This window comes from Danio rerio, chromosome 1 (genome assembly GCF_049306965.1).
Source record: "Danio rerio strain Tuebingen ecotype United States chromosome 1, GRCz12tu, whole genome shotgun sequence".
Taxonomy (NCBI): domain Eukaryota; kingdom Metazoa; phylum Chordata; class Actinopteri; order Cypriniformes; family Danionidae; genus Danio; species Danio rerio.
Window position 1 is genome coordinate 24,995,001 of NC_133176.1, and position 17,331 is coordinate 25,012,331.

Here is a 17,331-nt window from a genome sequence, read left to right on the forward strand (position 1 = left end):
TTTAGAGCAGCTTAACTTATAGCCACATACACCACACCTTGAAACCTGCAGAAACAGTGTGTCTAAAATCACATCCGCTGGTTCTGAGATCAAGGCTGTATAATACACTAACGAAACCCACACACTGTCCAACTGACCTTGATGTGGCATGGCGCGTGTCTTCTGAGCATACTTTGACGATTTAATTCTCAAACCACATAGACCACAATGGTCAAAGGCATTTAACCTTCGGAATTACACGCTTAGTTCAAATTCATATGTTCACGTCATACTTAAATGATCACAGTTAAATATTTGTGATTCTGGGCCACAAAACAAGTCATAAAGGTCATTTTTGGAAATTGAGACTTTTTTTTTTTGATATTTGAGAGTTAAAAAAAATCTAAAATCTAAACAAATTGCCTTTAACCCTTTAATGGGCATGGTCCATAGGTTATCATTAAAACTAAAATCTCAGAATTGGCTTAGTGGGGTGTCAGTAACACTATTTGGTAAAAATGAGAGACTTTGGCAAAAAATTAAAAGGCTTAAGTTGTCCAATTTAAGTTATTGGTGATGTATATTACTAATAAAAAATGTAAAGGCTTTAATAAATGTACAGTATACAATTTATAAATGATTCTTGGCGCAAAGAAATCAAAATCAAAATTGTGTTTCATAGCCTACAACTATTGTTAGCTCATTTTGGCTGTTATTAAAAATATACCAACTTAAGGTTGGTATTTTGGTACAGGCCAGGGTCACATTTTTATGCTTTTACAATACTTGGCAATACAATAATTGGCAATAATATCCAATCAACCAAACGGTCTGCTTACTGATTTCAATTTACTGCACACTTTACTGCAGTTACAGTACATAACTCTAGGTGTCAGCACTTGTTTATGAGGACAGATTTATGTGGATACTTGTATCGTTATCTATCTGTATCCTGTGACACTGTAAACATAATATGTGTATAGGGTGAGCTGCATGACTAATGTACATTGCATGTGACCAGTGTATAACAGTTTCTAGCAACATGTGCCACTGTGGATCATGCTTTGTTCTCACATAAAGTATTAATTTAGCTCAATAATATGTTTGTGTATAGAGAAATATTAATAAGAAACAAATGTGTTTTTTGATATTTCTAATGTGTTATGTATTTATTGGCTGTTGGCTGTAAAACCGGGAGCGCAAGAGCAACTCCTTGATTTGCTATCCCAGCATGATTTCAGAATGTTTGACAGATAAACTAGTGTTTCGATGCAATTGCTTGTGACTTTTTGCAGAGACTTTTTTTTCATTTAATGACATAAGTATTACAGGATATTTTTTTTATTATTTTAACCTCATATTACATATTTGTAAATATAAATCTTAAAATATTTGGTTTATTTCCATCTTTAAACTGAGTTTTCAGTGTGGTTTTTGAAGTTGAACTTAGCATAGAGTCTTAATAACGGTAGCCCCGATTCATTACAGGAGATATGATACTGTACTGTACATACATTATGCTATTGTGTAATTTTTAAAGAAGCCTTATTCACTTTTTTCCCTTTCAAACATAATTTGAGTATTAGAATAAACTACATAAAACTTTTTAAAAAACTTGCAGTCCTAGCCTGGTGCTCTGGTTTACCCATGCCCAAAGACATTCAAAATACAGTAGGTGAAATGAATAAACTGACTCAGTGTTTAGCACTGTTGCCTCACAGCAAGAAGGTTGCTGGTTTGAGTCCCGGCTGGGCCAGTTGGTGTTTCTGTGTGAAATTTGCTTGTTCTCCCTATGGGTTTCCTCTGGGTGCTCTGGTTTCCCCCACAGTGCAATGACATGCACTACAGGTGAATTGGATGAAATAAATTGGCCATAGTGCATGTGTGTGTATGTGGGAATGTACGGGTGTTTCTCAGTACTGGGTTGTGGTGGAGTAAAGAATTCAATTTAAAATTTTCATGGTCAATGTTTGTGTGCATTGTCTTTAGATAGTATTTATATAAGGCTCTGGTACACATTGTTTATGCGTTTCAGAAGACAATGAATTTCTCGTTCAAGAGGCACTGAATTTCCACCCTGATCAAACTCAATCAAATATTAATTTACTGAACCTGAGGAGTACTTTTAACCAATGAGATGTGATATGTAGAAGGCATTAAGTGCAACCTAAGGGTTCAGACTTTCTTCCCTTTCATTCTTCATTGTTGTGAGAAAGTGTTCCATGTAGAACATTGGGGTTTTATCTTGCAGAGCAAGGCCCTTTGCGACTGAATACTCAAACTAGCATACCATATAACCCAGGTGTGTACAATCCTGCTTGTGGAAGGCTGATGTCCAGCAGTGTTTAGCTGCAAGGGTGTTCTTAATTAAGGTTGGCACTGAAGTCTGCAGGACAGTGGCAGTCAATGAGCTTGTCTGGGCACCCCCGATCTAGCCCCAAACTAGGTACTTTTACATGATGCATTGTAATTACTTTAAAAGTAACATTTGATTAAAAATGCTCCACAAAAACAAGTGAGTCAAAGAAAAAAAAAAAGATTAAATTGTAATCGGTTTCAGATGAGAGGAATAAAACACTCTAGAACCAAACAAAATAAAAATTCTGCCATGTAAACATCTTAAAATGATTAGCTGACTTTGCATCTGTGTCACAGTTTGCCACAACATGTTTTTCCGCTCAGCTTCTGAGTTTGTATAAAGCAATTTTGACGCATAATTAAGCTATTTTTGATAGTTCGGTAAAGTGCAAACTCAGCTGCCTTCAGGTAACAGACTCTCATGCTCCCTTCTAGAATTTAACATGATCACATTGATGCCAGTATTTTAGTAGGTAAGTGCGTTGACATATAGTACTGTGCTGCTCACGGCAACTAGAGTTCGATTTCCTGCTTGAGGTCCTTTGGCAGACCTTCCCCTCTCTCCCTATATTTGTAATCCTCTTGACTAGCCTTTCAAATAAAGGTTAAAAAAACATGATCATTAAGTTGCATGTGAAAGACGGGACATTCATCCATCTGCTTGTATTTCTTACAGGTTTTTCTTGTGTTCTGCCCCCTTTTCAAATTACTTATGTCGCTTTAAAAATGAGTAGATATAGTTTTTTCAATTGCGCCACCTCATCTTCTTTTACAAATTTTACTTGCTTTTTACCCAAAGATTAAAGCATGAGGTTCATTCACAGCCCCGGATAAACAAGACAGCAAACCCAACAGACTAATACGCACATTACAAGTCATTTCGACGTATCGTGCTGGCACATATAAATATGTTTTTTATAAATCAAATTATTGATCAAGTCATATACAGAGCTCTCATCGAAAATTGTTTGTGTACTAATTAGTTTTTTTTGTGCTTGACTCTGTGCTAGGATGAAAGAAACCAGGTGCTGACTACATATCTGTGGGTTCGTCAGATCTGGCATGATGCTTACTTGAGCTGGGATAAAGAAGAATATGATGGACTTGAGGTCATCCGCATTCCCAGCAATCTTGTTTGGAGACCAGACATAGTTTTATATAACAAGTAATTTTACTATCTGTCACATGCACACATTACCTAAAGAATAAGGACTATAGTGCGTGAATTTGAAGGTTAGGTCTAAACCAGCAACTTTATTACTGACTTTTTTGCTCAGTGCAGATGAGGAGGACTCCTCAGGACCCCCAGACACTAATGTGGTGTTGAGATATAATGGTGAGATCACATGGGACTCCCCTGCCATCACCAAAAGTTCCTGTAAGGTGGACGTCTCTTATTTCCCCTTTGATAGTCAGGAATGCAACCTTACCTTTGGCTCCTGGACCTACAATGGCAACCAGGTATATGTACTTGACTTCATAGAGGCATAGAAAATAGAATAGTAAACAAACGTGTTTCATAGTGTTAAATTATTAATTTCATTCAAAGTTCATTTGGATAACAAGACACACTTAAAAATATATATTTTGCTGCTTGTTCAAACTGCTTATTTAAAATAAACTAAATCAATACAATTCTTGAGTTTTTGGGGGGACAACTTAAACGTTTTATGTTCAATCCTCATAAATTTGTTAAAACAATTAAGTTAACTCAATCAATTTATGTTGGGACAACATGAAGGAATTGTCTGGAATCCTGCATTTTTACAGTGTACAATAACATATTATAAACAAATATTTAAGTTTAGATTTTGTTAAATAAACATTTTCTTGCTTAACATGTTAGAATATGTATTCATTAATTTTTGGAAAACCTGATGGCTAAAATGTTACAATATTTGTAAAATAGTAAAAAAAAAAAAATCATGAATGCTACTTGTAAAACTACTACTACTACTAATAAATAAATACATAAAAAAAACATAAATCTTATGTGTTAAGATCTGTTATTGTGTGCAGATATAGTTGTGAAGGTCTTTCCAGGCAGAATTCTGAATTTGTAACCTCTGAATATTGTAACCACAGGTGGACATTGCTATGGGCATGGAGAGTGGTGATCTTTCAGATTTTGTGGATAACGTGGAATGGGAGTGTCATGGCATGCCAGCTGTCAAGAATGTCATAATGTACGGTTGCTGCTCAGACCCGTACCCTGACATAACGTACACAGTCCTGCTCAAGCGGCGTTCTTCTTTCTACATCTTCAACCTGCTTCTGCCGTGTTTCCTCATCTCTTTCTTGGCTCCACTGGGCTTCTACCTGCCGGCTGATTCTGGGGAGAAGGTCTCGTTGGGGGTGACGGTCCTGCTGGCTCTGACTGTATTTCAGCTGATGGTAGCTGAAAGTATGCCACCTTCAGAAAGTGTTCCATTAATTGGTAAGTTTCCAGCAGAGGAAAAAGATTTTAAAAAGTATATGGATGAGCTTTTTTCTTTATTTCTCTGGTTTCCTCTCACAATTTAAAAATATGTACATAAACGAATTGTAATAACAGTCACAAGCATTTAACACATACTCAATCAATTAGAATCACCATATTAGCCAAAGTATAAACGGGGGGCTCTTGAGAAATACCTAATCTCATATCCCTCCTATGCTGACTGACCAATCGGGAACCTTGGGCTCATCTACTGTATCTCCAAGCTCAGGGTTCTCTCCTGGGATAGCATGCCTAACTTGCTATTAAACACTCAAAAATATATATTTTTTGCTCGTTCAAACTTCTTATTTAAAAATGAGCTGAAACAACACAATTCTTGAGACTTCATTGGGACGTTTTTTATGTTCAATCCACATAAATTTGTTAAAAGTGTTAACTTAATCTATTTGTGTTGGGACAACATGAATGAGTTGTGTGGAACCCTGCATTTTTTACAGTGCGAGCATTATCTAAGTGTAAACTCTTGAAATTAAAGTGAGAATCAGTGCAGTTCAATTAGTTTCCAATAAAGTGATCTAAACAAAAATAAAAAGAACAAAAAATATTTTTATTGCAAAGAGGAATGGGCAAAAACTCCCAAAGACAGGTGTGCCAAGCTTGTGGCATCGTATTCAAAAAGACTTGAGACTGTAATTGCTGCCAAAGGTGCATCAACAAAGTATTGAACAAAGCCTGTGAATACTGATGTACATGCGATTTTTCAGATTTTTTATTTATTTATTTATTTTTTATATAAATTTGCAACAATTTCAAGATATCTTTTTCAGATTGTGATCATGGGGTGTAGAATTTTGAGGAAATAAATTATTTACTCCATTTTGGAATAAGGCTTAAACATAACAAATGTGGAAAAAGTAAAGGGCTTTGAATACTTTCCGGATGCACAGTAAGTGTGCATTCCAGGCAATTATTCTGTATTTAAAGGATGCTGGAAAACAAAGTTGGGGATCCACGTGCAGTTTTTAAACAGAGATTGGTCAGGCATGGCAATGGCCAAACATGTACAAACAGTATCATAGGGTAATACAAGCTGCAAAGGCAGCAAATAATCAAGGTAAACGATAAAATAAGGCAGGGATCAAACACAGAAAGACTTAGACAATGAAGCGCTTCAAGGTGTTACAGACTAACAAGACTCAACCCAGAAGTGTGTGTGCGATCTGTGTGCATAGTCTTAGTAATCAGCAAGAATGATCTTCACCTGTGTGTGTGTGTGTGTGTGTGTGTGTGTGTGTTTGTGTGTGTCAGTCCAGATAAAGTGCAGCTGTAGCAGATATTGATTGGTGCTAAGTATCATGGTATTTGTAGTTCGATTCAGTGGTGGAATTGCGTATACTAGATCACTGGCGATCGTAACACATTCAAATCTCATTCAAATTGGTAAATTAATGTTTATTACAGAGTTATTGTACGTGTTCATTAATAAAGTTTATTATTAATAACATGTAATTAACATTTTTTCAATTACCATGATTTTATATTCTACATTGTTTAGTGTCTCTTCTTACTTTAAATCTATTCTACCACTAATTCCAGCCTTCAAGACTTAAAAAAAACCTATTGTTTTCCTCATAGGGACCAAAGAAATAATCCTACAAAGTAAAAAATAAAATAAAATACTGGTATTGATGTTTGAACATCATTGTTGAAAATGAAACTAAATGAAAATAAAATATTTAATTAAAGGTTGAGAAATACAGTGTGGAGCATCAACTTTTGAATACCTAGAATTAACCACAAATAAGTTATGAATTTTATAAATCTCGAATCAAGATGACCCAGCATTTAAATGATCTGAATTTAGAATGACTATGAGGTTATTTAAACTCAACAAACAATTGGTACTAACATTACTTTAAAATACCACCTTACATCTGACTCATTATATTGATAGGGTTGTATTACACATAATACATAATAAAGCACACTGTAAAATAAAAGTATTTGTTTTGTCAGTCCCAGCAACTGATTGTGTTAACATAGCTTCTTTGTTATTTGTTTCTTGTTTTGTGTTTCTTATAGGAAAATATTACATTGCAACAATGACCATGATAACAGCCTCTACATCTTTGACTATATTCATTATGAATATACACTTCTGTGGAGCAGAAGCTAAACCTGTGCCCCACTGGGCCAAAGTCCTGATAATAGATTACATGTCAAAGATCTTCTTTGTGTATGAGGTAGGAGAGAACTGCACAACACCTGAAAGTGATCGAGGCCCATTTTTCTCTGAAGATCCACTGGCTAGCCTGGAGAGAGATGGGTATTTTGACAAAGGGTTTTATGAAGACTGTCACCTTGATGAGAGAATCCGCAGTCAGTTTAATGGGTACAGTCACAGAGACCACCGACATGGGAATGGGTACCATCACAAAAACAGCAGCTATCGGCAACATAGGCATGAGCAGCAAAGAAGAACCCGATCGTCATCAAATTCCCCTGTTCGACAGAGTTCCCATCATCCAAAATATACACACTTCATCGGTCGAGATGGAAGCGAAAAGCTCCCACTAACAAGTCAGGAAAAACTCAAAGACAGTGAAATCTCCATTCCAGAAAAAATTAACGGATACACATATGATCAGGGCAATGGGTATCTCAATGGAGTCGGCTACCTTCACGATAATGGCTACAGCAAAACCTTTGGAGCAGATAGCTACAATAAGACAACTACTGGCACAGGGTGTGTCTGTGGAAAACATCAGAAATTGGTGCGAAACATTGAGTACATAGCTAACTGTTTCAGAGAGCAGAGGGGACACCAGGCCAAAGGGGCCGAGTGGAAGAAGGTTGCCAAGGTGATGGACAGGTTCTTCATGTGGGTGTTTTTCATCATGGTCTTCCTCATGAGTATTCTTGTCTTGGCCAAGGCAACCTAGGAAAGTTTACAACTTGATGCAATTGGTAAATTACATAATAAGTAAATCTATGTGTCAAAAGACTGTAATTCTGTTCTGCAATCCTGTATTTGTTGGCAAATGCATTCAGATTAAAATGTGAATTACAGTTACAGCATGTGTTTTAGTTGTTTGAATATCTTCCTTTATTCATTGCTGTCTTTGTTTTTTCCACTCCTTTTTTTGTAGTTGGTAAAAGTTAAAGAAATGGCATTAATATTTCAGGTGTAGAAGTGTTCCCACAAGTGTACATAGAGTAACACAATCTTTGTCCAGCATGGACACACATTAATAATGCACAATTAACCCCGCACATGCGTATGGGCAGACATTGACACTAACACACATTAAAAATGCATCAATAGACCTGTCCTGAATATTGAACACGTGCATCTTGCATCCTATACCAATGCTAGTGTACCAATCTATCCTAGAAGCAACATTTGCAACTTCTATATTTGCTTACTGTCACCTATTGTTGACTTGTTTGATTTGCTGTGGTTGTCTCTTGATTTTTTCTTTGTTCACAGTATACTTTACAACAGTGCTACACAAATAAATCCTTAATCACAAAATCCTAGAATTTTAGAAAGACCTACTGATCGAAAAAGGAATCAACTTGAGAAAAAGGATACATAGAAATTAGGAGTGCAACCTCAAATGCTGTAACAAATCTTGAAACAAGAGTCAGTTACTGCACCATTAATAAACCAAGCTTTATATAAAAATACCATTCAAAGACTTGAAAATGTCCTGGCCAAAACCCCTCAACCCAACATTACTTAAACTGAAACGGAACTGAAAATGTCATAGGGCTCTATTTTAACAATCTAGCCACAAAGTCTAAAGCACAAGGCACAACAGCATTACGTGCGTGTCTGAGTCATGAAAAAGGCACGGGGGTAGTGATTTTTATATTCATATTGAAAAAAAAAAAAATTGTAACATTAATCCTTTATTTTTTTCATATGTGAAGATATTTGTGTCTTGCTTTACATCCTGAGTGTATCAAACAATGTGTACAGGTTTTGGACCTGCATAGATCCATAATTACAGCAGTCTGCGCTGGACTTTAGACCGGGGTTTATTTGGTCCTGTTTCAGTTTTTTTTTTAAATGCAACAACAATGAACTTTAATACACTTCTTCTTTAGTCGGAACACCGATGAGTCTACAAAGTGGCACAAATTGAATTTGCTATTTAAACAACGAGGCAAAAAATGAGAAAATTAAAGTTTGCGCTGGTCTAAAAATTGCGCCAAACACGTCTTGCACATTATTGTGCCGGGTGAATGATAGGGCCCTCAGTCTTTTCATAGTTGTACAGTGCTTTTTTTAATATCTGCCAAGAGACTTTTCAGCCTTAAAGTGACCTTGATGTTTTCTGATTATTTTACACGTACATTTACACATTTATCTGCAAAATGTGGCAATATGCCCTTCTCATTTTTGTAAATTTTTGTCTCTTACAATCAAGGATAGCAAGGCAAGGCAAGTTTATTTATATTGCACATTTTATGCACAATGGTAATTTAAAGTGCTTTACATAAAGAAAAAAAATCATTAAATACAAGTATATTAAATCATAATTACTAATAAAACAGGTTTAAAAGGAATGACAATAAAGGAAAAGAAAGACAAAGCACACACAGAGCACAGTGCTCATTCAGTAAAGACACAGTTTAACAGATTTGAGTTCTAAGTCAGTGTTATGAGTCTAATTTGCCTACTGTTGAAGCACATCTGATCATTTCTGGAAGATGATTCCAGCAGTAGGGGCAAAAAAGGCAAACTCTTGGAATTTCTAATTTAATCAGTCCTTGATCTGAGTGATCTGCTAGGTTGTATTCAGTGAGCATATCTGTAATTTATTGTGGTCCTAGGCCATTTAGTGATTTATAAACAATAATAATACTTAATAATAATACTAATAAAAAAAAAATTATTATGAATGTAACTAGAACAGTGTAACTGTGTAAAGACCTGAGGACAGGTGTGATGTGCTCTGATTTTCTGGTTCCGGTCAGAATCCTGGCAGCAGCATTCTGGATGAGTAATAAATGTCTGACTGTCTTTTTAGAAAGGCCAGCGTGGAGTCCATTATAGTAACCCACTCTGATCTTGATCTTGACTTGATCTTTTGATTTCTCTTTCTTCCTGCTTTTCATTCTTGCAGTGTGCACTCTTTATTACTGATTAGTGCGCACACGGCTTGCTGCACCTGTTACCAGTCTCCATTAATTTCCTTGCTATTTAAGCTCTCCTTTTCCCACTTTCTGGTCGCTAGTGTGTACTGTCATTATTCAGGCTATCTCGCTACGTTGTCCTGATTCCTGTCATTGTCATGCATTACTTCATGTTCTGATTCTGTTTTTCTCTTCTGCCCAGTTTTTGCTTGGTTGCCTGTGTTTTTTCTGTTTCATTTTGGATTCTCCCTGGCCAGCCACCTACCTTCTACTTCGCCTGTCCGATGCTGAACTTGAATTTCCTCCGTAATCCCATCTGCCTCCCGATCAATGCTCACCTGCCTGTGATCTCTCACGCCCGCCGATTTGGACACTGTTGCCATGTTATCTTTCGCTCTCGCCGAGCGATCTCATCATTTTCATTTGAGTTACGAGCCTCGGCTCGTCATTGTTTTGAAGAGTTAATAAAATCCTTTTGTGTTAACAGCATTTGCGTTTGGATCAGTCTCTCCGGGTGTGACGGTTTATCCCCACTGTAAACAAAGAATCTAATTCTTGCATTGTTTTTGAGATGATAGTCTGCTGATTTAGTTACTGCTTTGACATAATGACCAAAACAAAGATCTGAATCCAGAATCACACCAAGATTCTTGACATTATTTTTTATTGTTTGACCCCTAGACCCCCCATAGCTGTGGAAAGAAATTTAGGTTTTAGCATTAAAAGGTTCCACATAAGAGGTACCAGAATTGAACCTTGTGGGATTTCACATGTCATGGGTGTCTGCCTCTACCTATGGTCACTTATACTGACATAGTAACCTCTACCTTCAAGAAATGATCTGAACCATTTAAGGACTGTCCCAGAATGCCAACCCAGTTTTACAGCATATGAAGTATGCTGTAATCGACAGTGTCAAATGCAGCACTGAAATCAATAAATATCAGCACTGTTTGTTTGCCTGAATTTGTATTTGTAAGACAAATATCATTGATTATTTTTATGAGGGCATCATTTGTACTATGATATGGTCAGAATTAAAATTGAAAAATGTCTAAACATCTCTTAGAACCTAGACATTTGTTAATCTGGTTAAAACCATTTGGCAATAATTTTGCCAATAAAAAGGAGAATTTTAAATCATTTGTGCTGTTATCATGGTTGCTCTTTTACAGACTGCAGATTAAAGGGAGTTTGGAAAAGTTCGAGAAAGACATGAAGCATTTAACACTTTTAGGAGTTAAACAGTTAAACATCATTTTGAAGAAATATGTGGGGAGTGGGTCAAGGCAGCAGGATGACGTATTCATAATCTGTATGATCTCTTCCAAGATTTTACCATCAATTGCACTGAAATAAGACATAATTTCTGATTTCTTAAATTGTGAAGAAGGTACAGAGCTAGTAGCTTTTATATTTCATTTGTAGAAAATACTACATTTTAAAAATTTTAATCATTTAATTAATTTTATATTTACAGTTTTTCTCAGTGGCTTTGGTACATTTGTCACAACACTATTCTCATTTGCACAACAGTTAATGCAGTTTTCATAACAATTAGTACAAAATGCAAAACCTAATTGATAACCTGCAAAAGCGTGTCACTTGCTCAACATGGATAGCTCATTCTTCAAAAGCAAGTATTCATGTCAATGGCAGTATTATTGTCATCAAGATAAAGGCCTGACACCGTTGTTTATGAACAAGATAGTCAAATGGCTTTGTCATGTTTTCATTTACTCTGTACATTTTTTTAAATGCAAAAAGTCAGATGTTGGTGACACTTCCTGAAAATGCTCAAGACAGGCCTTTATACTACAGTTTTTCTCAGTCGCTTTAGTGCGTTTCTCACAACACTAGTGCATTTTTGCAAAACATTTAATGATTTTCTAAAAACAATTAGTACAAACTGAAAAACCTAGCTGATAACCTGCAAAAGCATGTCACATGCTCAAAATGGATAGTTCATTCCTCAAAAGCAAGTATTCATGTCAATCAAAGTGTCAGTGTCATCAAAATGAAAAGTCCTGTCAACATTGTTTATGAACAAGATAGTCAAATGGCTTAGTCATGTTTTCATTATAACAGTTTACTCTCTACATTTTTTCAATGCAAAAAAGTCAGATGTTGGTGACACTTCCTGAAAATGCTCAAGACAGCACTCTATACTATTTGCACAGCCATTTGAAAGCTACAGTAAAGTTAGACATCACTGCATTTAGTGAGGTATCTAAGTACAAGACACTGAATATGTATGTTTCACATTTTTACTCTGCATTTGCTCTTAAAAATCCTAATTTATTGACAGCATTGTGCAAAAGAATAAACACACCCTTATTTACAACAAACCTAAACTCCCTTTAGGAAGAGCTGTGCACATAATATTGCAGTACATATTGGAACTGAGCCTACAACATACACAGGTCTGTAAATCATTCATCAAATTGTTTAATTTTAAAGACATTTTCAGGAAAATAAAGATTTAAATTTGCTTAAAAAATTAGCTTGACAGATTTTTACAACTAGTTCAACATTTTTGGATGTAATGACTCAAGTAATGAAATGAGGATTACTCGTTTTATATCGAATGACTATTCAACATTTACAAGTTTAGTTCATTTTGACTGACATGACATAAGCAGATGATAATGTTCTGAACAGCAGAGAGTTGTATAAAAGCAATTGATGCATCTCCAAAAGCATTCGCAATTTGTTGAAAAGAATGAGAAACTGCTACTAGGATTTGCACAAATGACTAATTGTTTTGAGAAATGCATTACCTGTTGTGCAAATGTAAACAGTGTAGTGAGAAATGCACCAAAGCGACTGTATTTGCACAGCCATTTGAAAACTACAGTAAAGTTAGACATCACTGCATTTAGTGAGGTATCTAAGTACAAGACACTGAATATGTATGTTTCACATTTTTACTCTGCATTTGCTCTTAAAAATCCTAATTTATTGACAGCATTGTGCAAAAGAATAAACACAACCTTATTTACAACAAACATAAACTCCCTTTGGGTAGAGCTGTGCACAACTGTAAACAATATTGCAGTACATATTGGACCTGAACCTGCAACATACACAGGTCTGTAAATCATTTATAAAAATTGTTCAATTTTAAAGACATTTTCAGGAAAATAAAGATTTTTTTTTTTTTTTATAAAGTTTGCTTGACCGATTTTGACATCAAGTTTAACATTTTTGTATGTAATGACTCAAGTAATGAAATGGGGACTATTAGTTTTATATGGGATCTATATTCAGCATTTACAAGTGAAGTTTATTTTGACTGACATGACATAAGCAGATGATAATGTTATAAGTGAAGTTTATTCATAAACTAATTTCAAGAGGATCACTAGTTATGATTTATCACGGCCGGTCTCGCATTTGCTAATCACTATCTTCCAATCATATGAGCCCTAAGCTACTATAAATAGCCACAGTTTTCAGTACACTTTTTCTTTGTTTGTAAGAAACCCCCCTCCTCCCCTATTCTCCTCCTTTACCTCTGATTGGGCGGCATGGCGGCCCAGTGGATAGCACTTTGAGCCCCACAGCAAGAACACTGCCAGCCCTGGTTCCACAGGACCGGTGGGTGTTTCTGTGAGGAGTTTGTATGTTCTCCCCGTGTCCGCGTGGGTTTTCCCCGGGTTCTCCGGTTTCCTCCCACCATCCAAAGACATTCAACATACATAACAATTAAGCTTTATCTAACCCCTTGTGTTCCCTTAGCTACCGTAGCAGGGGAGTTCTGAGATCCACCAAGCTCAGGCTCCCCTCTCGCTCTGCCAAAGGGAGGAATCCCCGGGCTCGAGGAGCCCTTGAGCTCAGGGCTCTCTCCCGGGACAGCATGCCAAACAAGCTTTTATAAATCATCAGCTAAGTGTGAACTCTTGAAATAGCAGAGAGTTGTATGAAAGCAATTGATGAATATCCGAAAGCATTTGCAATTTGTTGAAAGGAATGAGAAACTGCTACTAGGATGTGCACAAATGACTAATAGTTTTGAGAAATGCATGACCTGTTGTGCAAATTTAAATAGTGTTGTGAAAAATGCACCAAAGCGACTGACAAAAACTGTAAATACACCCCTATTTACAACAAACATAAACCTTCTTTGGGTAGAGCTGTGAACAACTGTAAACAATCTTGCCGTACAAATTGGAACTGAACCTACAACATACACCGGACTGTAAATCATTCAGGAAATTGTTTGATTTAGAAGACATTTTCAGGGTAAAAAATATTTAAAATTTTTAATAAAGCTTGCTAGACAGATTTTGACAACTAGTTCAACATTTTTGTATGGAATGACTCAAGTAATGAAATGAGGACAATTAGTGTGGAATGGAATGACTATTCAGCATTCACAAGTTTAGTTAATTTTCACTGACCAGATAATTAGCAAATGATAATGTTATAAACAGCAGAGAGTTGTATGAAAGCAATTGATGCATGTTCAAAAGCATTTGCAATTTTTTGGAAAGAATAATAAACTGCTACTGTGATGTGCACAAATGACTAATTGTTTTGAGAAATGCATTAACTGTTGTGCATATATAAATAGTGTTGTGAGAAATGCATCTAAGCCACTGAGAAAAACTGTAAAGATACTTGTGTATTGCTGTACATCCTGTAAATTAAGCAATGTGTATTTGTTTTTAACGCACTAACATGCTTTTTAAATTACAAAAACTTTGTGTCTGTTACGATCGCTGCTTCTCCCACACTATAACCATGGACTACACTTCCGCCTTCTCCTGGACTACATATTCATACATGCTCTCCGGTCACATTCACACATGCTCACTCATCTAGACTGATTACATTCTCACCACCTGAGCCTTGTCAGAGATTGATTTCACTCACTACTTAAGCCACTCATTCACCCATCCAGTTGCCGAGTCTTGTTATCTGTCACAGTAGCATTACAACGCGTTTCACAGTCTTGTTTTCTTGTGTACAGACTGTAGGAGCCATTTGGCAACTTTGCTCATTGTTCCACTAGGTGGTGCTCCTTAAACAGACTTTATAAGTGGGAACGAACATTCAGGTAACAGGTGTTGCTAGACGGAAGGGAGCACATACAGTTTGACCACACACACTTTCAAACACACACACTTTCAAACACACACACTTTCACACACACACCCACAAACAAACGCTCACGCGCATTCACACAGAGAGCCACACACATTCATTCATGCTTTAGCATGACGGTTGTTTTGTTTGTAAGTCACGATATGTGGCAGTGTTTGACTTCTACGAACGGAAACTTACCTGGAAGGAAATTTGTGAACTATTGGAGTTTGCAACTGCAATAAACGTAAACATCTTCGGAAACAAGTAAGACTGTTCATTTCATTTACACTACATCAGCCAGAGGACAGTGTGCGTCAGCTGGGTGCCTGTCTAACAACATCTCAGGGACTTCAAGCAATAGGCTTAGCCTCTACACAGACCGTTAGCCTTAATAGCCTCTTTGTCTTTGCCTGCCGCCTGCCTTTCTGACCTCTTGCCTATATTCGACTGTGATTCTGGATTGTCCTCACATTCCTGTTTGAACCCGTATTGACCACCACTTGCCTGACTGTGAATAAACCTGCATGTGGATCCAAACTTTCTGTTGTCAGTGTCACTCTCCATCGTTACAGTGTCATTGACTTTAGACCAACTTTTAGCTGTTCAATGATGTGTTCTATTTCAGTTGCCTCAAAACAGCAATGCACCAGCAATGCATATTACTCCATAAAATGAAGTTTATTTCTTAACTAATTTCGGGAGGAGCACGTGATTATAATTGAGCACAGCTGGTCTCGCATTAACTAACGTATGATTCACCAATCAGATGATTCCTAACTCCCTATAAATATACAGTTTCTTACTACAGTTATCTTTGCTTTGAAGAATCCCCCTTTCACCCCAACTCCTCCACCTTTCCCTCTGTAGGGCAGCATGGTGGCCCATGTCACACAACCAGCGATCTCTTTCCAGAAGATCGCTGGTTCTCACACGAACTCTCACAACTACATTTCCGCATTTCCCAGGACTACATATTCATACATGCACTGCTCCCAGACATGCACGCCTGTTCATTCATCTATCCTGATTGCAATCACCAGCTGAACCTTGTCACAGACTGATATCACACCATTCATAAGCCACTCTTTCACCCTTCCAGTTTGCCGAGTCTTGTTTGCATTTTGTGACATTACAACACGTTTCCCTGTCTTGTTTCTCCGTGTTAGATCTTAGCCTTGTTTACCCTTGTTCTCTAGTTTAGCCGCCTGCCTTATGACCTATTGCCTGAATATTGATTACGATTTTGGATTTGCCTGCATATACCTGTTAACACCTGTATGACCACTGCTTGCCTGACGCTGAATAAACCTGCATATTGGATCTTACCTTCTGTTGTGAGTGTCACTCCCCCCAGTCGTTACAGAAGACTCGGCCAAGATGATGGATCCAGCGGGAACCCAGATAATGCGCCTGCGTCAGGGAGCACGATCCATCGAAGAGTATGTGGAGGAATTTATTAATCTGGCCCACCGAACAACCCTGAGTGAGGTATGCCTTATGATTTTCTTTCATGGCGGACTGTCTGAGCCCCTATACTCCCAAATGCCACTGAAAAATCCCCATTGCTCCATTATGAACTATATTGATTTGGCTCTCCAAATGAGTGGATAATCCTTCACCATTTGCGAGGTGGACGAAAATCCTAATAATCTTTTGGGGGGGGGGGCTATAGAGAGCAAGACCCGCTGGCAACGGGGCTTGCGACTCAGTCGCCACAGCCAGCTCACAAGATGGTCGCTCCCAGTCAGCCAGCTCACAAGATGTACTCCAGGTCCTTCGATGCCACACGATCCAGGACCACTGCAGCTCCACTCTCCGGGTCTTCCGCAGCTCCACTCTCCAGGCCCTCCGCAGCTCCACGCCCCAGGTACGCCCCAGCTGCATGGTCCTGGCCCTCCATCCCTCCCCCTGTTCTGCCTCCGCTCCGCCTCCCACCTGAACAGTAGTGGAGTGTCTGGAATCCACTCTAGAGGGGGGGCTATGTCACACAACCAGCGATCGCTTTCCAGAAGATCACTGGTTCTCACACAAACTCTCAGAACTACATTTCCGCATTTCCCAGGACTACATTTTCATACATGCACTGCTTCCAGCCTTGTTTACCCTTGTTCTCTAGTTTAGCCGCCTGCCCTATGACCTATTGCCTGAATATTGATTACGATTTTGGATTTGCCTGCATATACCTGTTAACACCTGTATGACCACTGCTTGCCTGACGCTGAATAAACCTGCATATTGGATCTTACCTCCAGTTGTCTTTGTCACTCCACCCCGTCGTTACAGACCAGTGTTTAGCACTGTTGCCTCACAGCAAAAAT

The 17,331-nt window shown here is 37.6% G+C and overlaps 1 protein-coding gene across 2 annotated transcripts in view; it reads left to right on the forward strand.

The window, feature by feature from the left end:
• The window catches only part of chrna9a (cholinergic receptor, nicotinic, alpha 9a), an 11,192-nt gene extending 1,836 nt beyond the window's left edge, over positions 1-9,356 (forward strand). For both annotated transcript variants that reach the window (XM_021471193.3, XM_073951249.1), the window contains exons 3-6: positions 3,348-3,502; positions 3,615-3,798; positions 4,423-4,774; positions 6,860-9,356. In XM_021471193.3, coding sequence (XP_021326868.1) covers positions 3,348-3,502; positions 3,615-3,798; positions 4,423-4,774; positions 6,860-7,719 — 1,551 coding nt within the window. In that variant the 3' untranslated portion in view covers positions 7,720-9,356. The remainder of the gene's footprint in view (positions 1-3,347; positions 3,503-3,614; positions 3,799-4,422; positions 4,775-6,859) is intronic.
• The last annotated feature ends 7,975 nt before the right edge of the window (positions 9,357-17,331 follow it).